Source organism: Camelus dromedarius, chromosome 31 (genome assembly GCF_036321535.1).
Source record: "Camelus dromedarius isolate mCamDro1 chromosome 31, mCamDro1.pat, whole genome shotgun sequence".
Lineage (NCBI taxonomy): Eukaryota > Metazoa > Chordata > Mammalia > Artiodactyla > Camelidae > Camelus > Camelus dromedarius.
This window is the reverse complement of record NC_087466.1, coordinates 2,343,083-2,354,274: the sequence shown is the minus strand read 5'-3', so window position 1 is coordinate 2,354,274 and position 11,192 is coordinate 2,343,083. Positions and strand designations below refer to the sequence as shown.

Here is an 11,192-nt window from a genome sequence, read left to right as displayed (position 1 = left end):
CTGTAGCAGGGAACAGGTGTGGCTAAGCTACAGATCACAGGTGCAGGGAGGCTGTCCACGTTCCAGCTGAAGTGAAGGAAAGTGAGGACACAGGTTGAGGCCAGGACTGCTGCCCCTGTGCCTATTCCTCTGCTCCCCACACGTTCACCCCAGACCTCCAGGGACCAGGAAGGTCACTGTGGAACCCGCACTACCTGCCCAGCACAGCAGCCACAGGTCAGTGATCAACGTTCTCAGCCGTTTTTCGGATGAGACAGGCCTGGTTGTGAGTAGGGGGCTGCCCAGCAGCTGGGGCTCTGACTGCCAGGTCTGACTGCTGGGCATACTGGGTCTGGGGACAGAAGCCTGTTATGTCCCTGAAAAGGACCTGAGTCTAGCCTGGGTTTTCTAAGTGTTTTCAAAGAGGCCAGCAGGCTGAGGCCAGGCTGTTTCGGAACCCAGGAAAGGGTGTCCGGCCTTGCCCTCGATCTCCATGCACAGCACATGTCTCTCAGAGAACCCTCTGTGGCACAGAGATGCCTGGGGAGTTGTGGCCAAGAGCTGGGCTTCCTGCTCTTCACAGCCAAACCTGGACTCCAAGGTCTGATTCCTCTAGGGGAAAGGGCCTAGAACCAGTGAGAAGGGTTCTAGTCCCCAATAGAGCCAGAAAGCAGGGTCTCTTTCTAGAATCCACTTTATTATGGCATCTGGCAGGTCCAGTGGACAAGCTCAGATCAGGTCCCTCTCCAGGTGGATTCTGATGCAGAAGGAGGCCAGAGCCCTGGCGGGCAGCCCCTCGCTCAAACCATGCTGCTGCTCAGCTGCATGGCGAAGTCCTGCACATGGTCCTTCAGAGTCTGGCGGGCATCCGCCTGCGCCCGCTTCTCCCGTGCCCGCTCCTGCTGCAGCTTGGTCAGCCGCAGCCTCAGCCGCTGCTCCCGCCGCTTGCAGGCCTGCAGCTGGCGCTGGGCCTTGTCCAGGGCATCCAGTGCGGCCTCAGCCCGCCGCTTCCAGAGCAAGGCGCTGCCCACCTGGTAGCTGTGCTCACTTTGGATGTAGGCTCCAGCGGGCGGTGGGAGGCGCAGCATGTAGGCCGAGGGGGAGACGGGTCGTGGCTCTAGAGGGGATGGCTGCCGCTCTGGCTCCCGCTCGGGTGAGGGCTGGGTGCTGCAGCCTGCTTCGTCTGCCTGGGCACCCAGGGGTCCTAGTAGGTCTGAGAAGGGGCTGCTGAGGCCAGGCTCCAGCCTCCCAGAGGGGGAGGCAGGCAAAGCCGCAGGGGCCGAGGCCTCTTCCACCGGGAAGCAGGTGACGTCAGCAGGGGGAGGCGGAGAAAATGGAGTTGTGGGCCCTCGGCCCTCCGAGCAGCTGAGGGAAGACAGACAGACTGACAAGCCAGGCCAGTTTAGGGAGTACATGACCCCACTCCACCAGCCCAGCTGACCCCCACCCCTGAAGCCATTCTACATGCTCAGAACCCTGTCCAGCAAGGCTGCTGGCAGACCCCTTAAAGCCCATCCCTCAGACCTGAGGTGGGGTGGGGCAGCCCCCAGGCACAGCACATACCGTTTCCTGCATCGCCGGAGCCGGCTAACATCCGGGGGACCAGAGGAGTAACTGTGCCCCTTGGTCTTGGTCGTTCGACGCAACTTGGAAAAAGACTCGAATATGGTGGGAACTGCTCCCTCCTTCAGCCTGTGATACCCACTGTGGGGGAAAGCAGTCTGTATGAGGTGGGAAAAAGTGCTGCTGCCCCAGGTCCACCTGCAGGGGTTTGGAGCCAACAGGGTCCTGAACCCATCCCCAACTAGCTCAGTGGGAGCTGGGGAGGCACAGGGCAAACCGTGAGTCTGGGGAATACCAAGTTAAGAGATCCACCAATCTCTTCCCTGCAGGACTCTTCAGAGTGAGTGTATGCAAAGGCTCCACCAGAGCCAAGACACATGATTTCATTTGTGCACCTGCAGGGTTCTGGGGAGCACCCACTAGCACAGTGATCCTGAGGGGTGGAGCCCACTCCCCTCCTCTGTCGTGAGTGGACACTGAAGCTCCGAGCTGGGGAGAACCAGGGCTGCTGCTCCAGGAACCTCTCTATAGCGGGCAACTGCCCCGATGCCCGCCCCCTCTCCTCACAGCCGGCTGCCATGAGGCTCACCTGATTCCCACCAGCTCAAAGCAGTTCTCCTCGAAGTGTTTGGAGCAGAAATAGATGTACTCGGATGCCGGGTCCCACAAGCCCTGGCCGCTGGGGTCCAGCCTCTGGCAGTTGGCCAACCACAAGCCTCGCCTCGGGTTGTCCTTCTTCGGAAGTCTGCGGGGCCAGAAGCCCGTCAGCTTCGGCGTACCTGAGGCCCCGGGCTCGCGCCGCCCAAGGTCCTGGACCGGAAGGGCCGGCAATGCTCATGCCTCCCCTAGACGACGCGAGTACCCTGCACGCGCATAGATGCGGAAACTGAGGCCTCAAGAGCGAAAGGGACTTGCTCGGCGACATCGGGCAGGTAGGAGTCGGGGCAGCGGGCCCGGGGCCAGCTGACCGCCCCCAGCAAGCACCCCTCAAGCACCGCGACCCTCCCACTGTCTCGCTTGGCGCCTAGGCGCGTGCGCAGTCGTGGCTCCTCGCGGCGGGCCGGACAGACGCATGCGCACGTGACCCTGCGAGCGCCGGCGCGCAAGCGCGCTGACCTGTGGAAAGAGATGCCGCGGTTGCGCGTCTCGCGCGTGTCCCGTGTGCAGCAGCCGGCGGCGGAGCAGTGACGCGGCATCTAGGGAAGAGGCGGGAGATCGGTCGCGGGCGGCTGTCCGGGCCCAAAGGGCGCTCGCCCCCCCGCCAACACCCCGCTCCAGGCGGCCCCGGCCTAGCGGATCTCCTCCGGCCCAATCTCGCCCGAGCCCCGTCCCAGCACGTTCTCCCGACTCTATAAGCGACACTCACGGTCTCGCCATTGCTGCACGGCCGAAATCTCGCGAGGTTTGACTCGCGGCGGAAGTCGGGACCATAGAGACACGGAAGCGAGCTGACCTCGCCGGAGGGGCGGGCCGCGCCCCGGAAGGAACGAGTCAGCGCCGCGCGGCGGCTGGACGCTCGCTGGCCGCCCGGGACGTAAGCGCCTGCGTCGGAAACGACCCTGGCTCTGTGAGGCGGAGGCCCAGCGAAGCCCGCAAGCGTAACTTCAGCAAGGGTAGGTGCGCCGGCTGGGGCGGGTGGGGAAGTGCCGGGAGGCCGACTTTGGGGCAGCGGCTCCAGAGCGGGTCGGGGCCGCCCAACCTCCTTTGCGCTCCCTTCCCCAGACAGCGTGGACGCGGTGCCGACCCGGTCCAGACCGCTTCGCGAATCCGAGGAGCGCTGAGGACGTCAGACATGACAGCTTCTCTGGTTCCCGGCCGAGCCGTACTCCGGGAGCGAGGCCGCAGCTCAACACCGACGAGCTTCGTTTTCTCTGTCGGCGGAAAAGTGTGTTTTCCCTAGAAACCCGATCGGAGAAGGCTGGTATCGGGATGGGAGTGAGGGCGAAGTGCAGCACAGGACCAGACGGTGCCAAACAGAAACTTTAATAGGTAAATACATTCTGTAACGTTATAGTCGCGGGGTACGGGGCCGCCAGCCATGCCTCACGGTCAGTACTCCTCTCCTTCCTCGGCCTCGGCCTCCACGGAGTCCACGCCGACTTCTTCGTAATCCTTCTCCAGAGCGGCCAGATCCTCCCGGGCCTCCGAGAACTCGCCCTCCTCCATGCCTTCCCCCACGTACCAGTGCACGAAGGCGCGCTTCGCGTACATGAGGTCGAACTTGTGGTCCAGGCGGGCCCAGGCCTCGGCGATGGCGGTGGTGTTGCTCAGCATGCACACGGCCCGCTGCACCTTGGCCAGGTCTCCGCCCGGGACCACCGTGGGGGGCTGGTAGTTGATGCCCACCTGCCAGAGAACGGGAAGAAAGCACCGCGTGAGGCTTCGTCAAACCCAGAAATGGCGGCTGCGTTCATGGGAACAGACGGCACGAAGGTGCCCGCTGGCGACCTGGGGGAAGGCTGGGTTCGCCCTGTGCCGTGCCAGGCACAGGGCCAGGAAAGCAGGGAAAGAGGAGCCCCAGAGCCTGACACCTGACAGTCCCAAGCTGCCCGAGGGCCTGTGTCCCAGCACCTGTGACATGGGATAAGGTGCCCAGGTGACAGAACTGTCTTCATTCTGAGAAGGGACACTTGTTGGGCTTCTTCATTTCCTCCAGAGGCTTCAACAAGCTGGGGACTAAGTTCTGTGGCTGAAGCTGTTCCCACCACGCAGTCAGCACAACTGGTGGATCACCGGGGAGGGTCGGAGCCCTGCTTTCCCACCAAACAGTGTGTGCACAGCAGTGACAGGCACACGTCAGAGGTCCTAGGACGCTGCCACCACTGCCACAGGACGTGGCCTCCATGCGTGCTAAGTAGGAGGGAGGGAGATTCTGGTGCTGGGACCAAGGGGAAGACAGTCCAAGCTTTAGATCAGGGATGACGTGACCAGAGGTTTTGGCAGGAGATACGGGGTCAGCGAACGGTCTGTAAAGGTACACGTTCTAGGCTGGTGGGCCGTGGGGTCTCTGTCCCAGCTACTCAGCTGTGACTGTCGCACAAGAAGAGCCACAACAACATGCCAGTGAACGGGTGTGGCTGTGATCACGTGAAACTTCATTTACAGACTCAGGTGATTGGCCCGCCAGCTGTGCTGACCCCTGGACCGGAGGAAGAGAACCCAGACACCAAACCTTGGTTAAGAACCCACCGCAGCAGGCCCACCAGCAGCAGCGAGGCTCTGAGCCAGGGGAGTGTGCAGAGCAAGGCTTGAGGAAGGATAGCTCCATCCTCAGAGGGAAGACAGGGTCTGGGAATCAAGTGTGGGAGGAAGGTTTCCATCTGGTATCTGGGTGGCGGAGCAAGCTGGGTCCAAGGCAACCCGGGCACCTGTCTGCTCTACAAGGCGGCCATTTCTCCACAGAAGGATTCATGACAGCTCTTTCAATCAAACGCTCCGTAGGACATTTAAACTGGGTGTGATTTCTACACACCACCGGAACCAAGTGGGATTCAGAGTTAGCAGTCAGTTTATAGTTAACACCCCAGGTTCAAATAGCCACATGAATGATCAAGACACCCGGGAAATTGCTGCATTTCTATTATAAGAAAAATTCTTACTGTAAGAAAAAAACACAGAAAAAATCTCTCATTTCTAAGTCCAACCTACATTTCCTACACTAATTCTACCACCCAAGAAACGCCTCCAGATAATTTGTTAAAAATACGCTCATCACGGATACATCGTGTGATGACTCAGGAAGGAAATGCAAGAGACACCAGGGAGTGACTTGTCCCTGGCTCACTCATCTACAACCCAGCGTGGCTGCCCTGGCACGGGACCCTCCGCAAAGGGGCAGCGTCCCATCCCAGGGTCTGCCGCACGCGGAAGGTGAACCCTTGCCACCTCCCGGTCCTACCTTGAATCCGGTCGGGCACCAGTCCACAAACTGGATGGTGCGCTTGGTCTTGATGGTGGCGATGGCCGCGTTGACGTCCTTGGGGACCACGTCCCCCCGGTACAGCATGCAGCAGGCCATGTACTTGCCGTGGCGGGGGTCACACTTGACCATCTGGTTGGCCGGCTCGAAGCAGGCGTTGGTGATCTCGGCCACAGACAGCTGCTCGTGGTAGGCCTTCTCGGCCGAGATGACCGGGGCGTACGTGGCCAGGGGGAAGTGGATGCGGGGGTAGGGCACCAGGTTGGTCTGGAACTCCGTCAGGTCCACGTTGAGGGCCCCGTCGAAGCGCAGGGAGGCCGTGATGGACGACACGATCTGCCCGATCAGGCGGTTGAGGTTGGTGTAGGTGGGCCGCTCGATGTCCAGGTTGCGCCGGCAGATGTCGTAGATGGCCTCGTTGTCCACCATGAAGGCGCAGTCCGAGTGCTCCAGCGTGGTGTGCGTGGTCAGGATGGAGTTGTAGGGCTCCACCACGGCCGTGGAGACCTGGGGGGCCGGGTAGATGGCGAACTCCAGCTTGGACTTCTTGCCGTAGTCCACGGAGAGCCGCTCCATGAGCAGAGACGCAAACCCCGAGCCGGTGCCGCCCCCAAAGCTGTGGAAGATGAGGAAGCCCTGCAGCCCCGTGCACAGGTCCGCCTGAGGAGAGCAGAGCAGGGACGTGAGCCGCCGCCCGCATAGCCGCACAGCCGCCCGCCCCCCGCGAGCCATGTCTCGCGCCCTTTTCCTCCACAGGTCTGCACGGACGGGTCTGACCCGTCCACGGTGAACACGCGGTACACCGAGGGGCCGGAGACCCGTGGAGGCCCTGCAGCCACGCTGGAAGGCAAGACCCTGGACTCACGGATCTGCGGGGCTCTGCCCAAGTGACATCCCCGGGGGACGTCCCAGGCCTATCCGGGAAGCCTTCCCAGGGCTGCTCTCACCAGTTTGCGGATCCGGTCCAGGACCAGGTCGACGATCTCCTTGCCGATGGTGTAGTGGCCTCGGGCGTAATTATTGGCCGCGTCTTCCTTCCCGGTGATCAGCTGCTCCGGGTGGAACAGCTGCCTGTAGGTCCCCGTGCGTACTTCATCTGCAGAGAGGACATGTGTGCGTGTCTCAGGACACCTGCTAGGTCACAGGGATGGCGGGTGCGGGGACCCTGCTGTGACACGATCCCCCCTGCTCGGGGCTGCGGCAGCCCATCTTACTGCTGGCAAAGCAGCTGCTTTCTGTACCAGGTCTTCCTCAGTTCAGAGCCTGAGCCCCACTTTTCGAGCCCTAACCTTTCAGCCTCTCACTGAACACGGCCCCGGGCACATACCTGTATGTGCGTCCTCTCTGCAGAGGGATTCACAGGAGCACACGGGCTCTCGGGAGGCTCTCCCACCCACACAGGCGAGCTGCTGCCCCCGGCGCCCAGTGCCTACCGACCACAGTGGGCTCCAGATCCACAAACACCGCCCTGGGCACATGCTTGCCAGCCCCGGTCTCGCTGAAGAACGTGTTGAAGGAGTCGTCCCCGCCGCCGATGGTCTTGTCACTTGGCATCTGGCCGTCGGGCTGAATGCCATGTTCAAGGCAGTACAGCTCCCAGCAGGCATTGCCGATCTGCACGCCCGCCTGCCCCACGTGGATAGAGATGCACTCGCGCTGGGAAGCAGAACATGTACATGAGGCTCCCTTCTCCCTGGCAGTTGTCACCATGGGGCGTGACAACATAATCGTGTTGGTCTGTGCCTCAGGCTGTCCAGGGTGTTCGCAAACCATATTTCCCAGGAGCCTTAAGTGACCCCTTGTCCCTGTGAAACTCCTTGTTCTAAACCTCTCTGGCTGATAACGGGGGCCAGAGTTAGCTCCAAACCTAAGTGTTCGCTACTGTGCAAAAATCAGGTTATTTTAAAACTTGGAAGCCATGTAATGTCAATAGTAAACGCCACGTCACAGCTAGTTGGAGTAATTCTCTGCAGAATACAGCAGCTTTTGATTGTGAGCTGACTACAGGGTGCGGTAAGAGGTAGGAGAGTCAGGAAAGGGAGAGTGGCCTGGGACAGGGGGACCATGGCCCAGGCAGGGTGGTCACGGTGTGTGAGCTCCATCTCCAGCTCTAGGTCTGTCCTCTGTTCTCTGTCCAGCTCCGTGCTCTGAGAGACTGATCCAAGTGGACTTGCCTCCTGCTTCTGGTTGCTTCAGCCTGCACCAGGCAGCAGCAAGAGTCAGGGAGTTTAGAGGAAGGTGTGGTTGGGGCGCTGCTCCCTGTGCCCTCTCCCAGACTGCCGTGGCTGCTTGAGTCCATTTACCGGAGCACAGACCTTTCATCAGTCAGGGTCTTGATAAAGCTACTCTTTCAACTTCTAGTAACTGCTCCCTCCCTCCTGCCTTCAAGCCTAGGAGTTAATGTTTCCCAGACACCGTAAGTACTGGGCTACTGAACTGTCCTTTGGTGGTTTTCTTAAACCCTGCTGTACCTTCTACTTTTATCAGTAGTATCTTAAAGATTCTCCTCCAAGCATGTGTTTCGAATGTACCATCTTTTTTCTGCCAGGAACGTAAGTCCATAGTCACTAGTCACTCGTTTGATTTTAGACACATAATCATTACAAATACATAGAGGAGATAAGTGATATCCCAGGTGTCCCACCCACCCTAAACTCTAACGTACAATCCTGAGAACTTGAAGTCTAGTTTTCTGTTACGCATGCACCAGCTCTCAGGGCATCAGAGTTCAGTCACCACACGTCATCCCAGAAAGAAGCCTCCAGCTCCAGCAAGACCTCCAGTGACAAGCATTTGGTCCTCAGCACTCTGGGAAGTCCTCTGGAATCCCCCCACCTGCACCGTTTTCAGGTCCTACTGCTTGTTTTGTCTCATGTGATCCAGATCTCCTGTTTTTCACCAGATCCCCAGCCTGACATTACTTGCTCAGGCCAGGTAGGATGAGAGCAAGTTCTGTGACCCAAGGAAATACCCCAATTTCTTCATTTACGAAAAGGGGCTGGGAGTTGGTCTGTCAGGCCACTTCCACCTGATGGTCTGTGGGATGGAACTGGTCTAAGACCTTGGCAAGGGCACTCGCAGGTGTCTTCACGAAGCCAGGAGCCCGCCGCGACCTCGCCAGGGTCCTTCACGTGCACGTTCCTTGGCCAGCTCTACCTCTCTTTGCAGGAACTACCTGAACCTTGCTCTGGACCCGCCACCTGCCCTCTCGGCGCCCCGACCCCGCGCCTCTCCTACCGGTGCCCGGGGGCCCGGCCTCCCGCGGTCCGCGCATGGGGAGAAAGGGGGAAAGGACAGCGTCACTCGGCACCAGTCCGCCTCCCGCCTCGAGCCCGGGGCCCACGTGCGGGACCTTCGCACACCCTGGCGGAGCGGTGTGATGGGCCACCGGCTGACGTTCGTTATACCCGGCTCCTCTCCCGTCTCTCTGCCCAACCTGCGCGATCAGACGGGCGCCCACGGCAAGAGGGTTCCCTCGCCCGGACCCCAGCCCCCTGGCCCTCTGGTTCCCCGTCCGCCGGCCGTACCATGGTGAGTTCAGTCGCCGCCGCCGCTCCAACCTCAACCGCTGCTAATGCTTAACTGCCGCCGCCGCCGCCGGCTCGCCGCGCGCTCCGTCCACTCGCCGCCGGCGACCATTGGTCCCGGATGCCGTGGGGTGGGCCGAGGCCCAGAACCCCACTCCCGATTGGCCGACACGCGACCCGCGGAGAGTGGTGCGTTCTGATTGGATGTGGGCTTGGCGGGAAGGCTGCGAGGTCGTGGGTCGCGCAGAGTGGAGTGCAGCCGGGAGCTCCCGCGCAACCCCTGCCCTCAGGTCAGCGCGGCCGCAGGGCGCTCACCACCTAGTGCTGCTGGCCCGGGACCCCGCTCCCTATCGGGTCTTCGCGGGCTCGGCCGCCTGGTTTACACCGCCCGCTACAGGGAGCTGGGTAGGGCGGAGCCCCGGCCCCATCCCAGGGCTGGGCCGCGCAGTGCCCACTGTGGAGGGCGGACCATCCCGTGAGGATGGCCGGGCTGGCTTTCCTTGGCTTCTAGGGGCGCGGGGAGGGGGTGCAGCGGCGGGAAGGGCTCTTCGAGGCTGGGACCCTGGTCTCTGGAGGTTACCGTCCCCTCGGAGGGTCGGCCCCTTCCGGGTTCACTCGGCTGACCGAGCCCGCGCTTCCGAGGGCGCTAATCCTGCGGGGCCGGGGCCCCACCTTCAGGGCCTCTGCGACCCTGATTACGTCCTGGCTTTCCGTGCGGTCACTGTGGCTGGGCCTCGTCGGAGGAGCGCGATTCAGTGTGCAGCGCCCCGTCCTGGCCAGGGCTGCGACCACGCCATGCCACCTATTCCACCGTGTTCTTAAATACTGTATATCTTTCCGAGTATAAAAGCGACACATACTTAGAGTAGGAAGTGTGAAAAATGCAGAAAAATATAAAGGAATGAAAGTAAAAATCCGTAAGCCCACCTCCTAGAGATGGTCATTGTTAATATGTGTGTGGGGAGGGTGATCTTTTTCATTTTTCTCCTAGTGTATACATTGATACATTTTTAAACACATTTTGAGCCAAATAATATGATTTTTTGATAAGTTTTCTTGAGATATAATTCACGTATACATCACCCATTTAAAGTGGTGTACAATCCAGTGATTTTTTTTCCTATATTCACAGAGTTGTTCAACCACCACAACAGTCCATTTTAGAACATTTTTATCCACCAAAGAAACCCACAGCCTTTAGCTGTCAATCTCCAGCCCCTCCCATCTCCCAGCTGGAGGCAATCTCTCACGGACATTTTGTCTCTGTATTTGCCAATTCTGAACATCTCGTGAAAGGAATCATACAATATGTGGTCCTTATGACTGGCTTCATTCACTGCTCACAGTGTTTCCAAGGTTCATTCCTGTGGTAGCACGTGTCAGAACTTCATCCCTATTTCTGTTAAACAATTTTACCATACAACTCACCTGTTTAAAGTATACAATTCAATTACTCTTAGTATATTTGCAGAGTTGTGCAAGCATTACCATTATTGATTTTAAAACATTTCCATCACCCAATTCATTCCTTTTTATTGTCAAATACTATTCCATGGTTTGGATATACCTCATTCTATTTATCCATTCATCACTTGGTAGGTATTTGCATTTTGTAGATAATATGAATAACGCTGCTATGGACATATGTGTACAAGTTTTTGTGTGGACACTTGATTTTGTTTCTCTAGGAGTGGACTTGCTGGGTCATGTGGTCAACTCCATGTTTAACCTTTTGAGGAACTGCCAGACAAATATGTAATTTTTTTATCCTGGTTTTCTCCTTTCACGCCATAAATTGTGTGCATTTTTGCTAATTGTTGAATGTCCTTTGAACACTTGATCTTTAATGTTGGCAGAGTTTCAAATCTTAATTAATCCTCTGTTTTGGGGCATTTGGTTATTTCCAGTTTTAATATTGTAAGCAGCATTTTCTTGTGCATCTTTGGACATCAATTTATTTTTGCATCTCTGCTGTAGAGAAGATTAATCAGAACTTTGCATCAAAGGACAGTCTGTTTTAGGGCTCTGAGTGCAGAATGACAAATTGCCTTCCATAAATAGTTGTATCAGTTTGCATTCTTTTTAGTTGACTTTGGGAGTGATAGTTGCACACCACCTTATATTTTAATTGTGTCCTGAGGTCTCCAGGGCAGGGACTTGACTGGGCATCTTTGACCCCGTGCCCAGCTCAATGTGCAGCGTAT

General features: G+C 58.3%; 2 protein-coding genes across 2 annotated transcripts; both read right to left on the bottom strand.

The window, feature by feature from the left end:
- Positions 1-655: 655 nt before the first annotated feature.
- Positions 656-2,953, bottom strand: THAP7 (THAP domain containing 7). Its single transcript, XM_031443184.2, has 5 exons — positions 2,909-2,953; positions 2,659-2,738; positions 2,132-2,287; positions 1,543-1,683; positions 656-1,344 (listed from the first exon to the last, which is right to left on the bottom strand). Exons 2-5 carry the CDS (start codon positions 2,736-2,738, stop codon positions 780-782), a joined length of 942 nt encoding a protein of 313 aa, XP_031299044.1. The 5' UTR covers positions 2,909-2,953; the 3' UTR covers positions 656-779.
- Positions 2,954-3,591: 638 nt separating this feature from the next.
- LOC105095227 (tubulin alpha-3 chain) lies at positions 3,592-9,033 on the bottom strand. Its single transcript, XM_031443181.2, has 5 exons — positions 8,989-9,033; positions 6,895-7,117; positions 6,409-6,557; positions 5,441-6,121; positions 3,592-3,888 (listed from the first exon to the last, which is right to left on the bottom strand). Exons 1-5 carry the CDS (start codon positions 8,989-8,991, stop codon positions 3,592-3,594), a joined length of 1,353 nt encoding a protein of 450 aa, XP_031299041.2. The 5' UTR covers positions 8,992-9,033.
- Between the last annotated feature and the right edge of the window lie 2,159 nt (positions 9,034-11,192).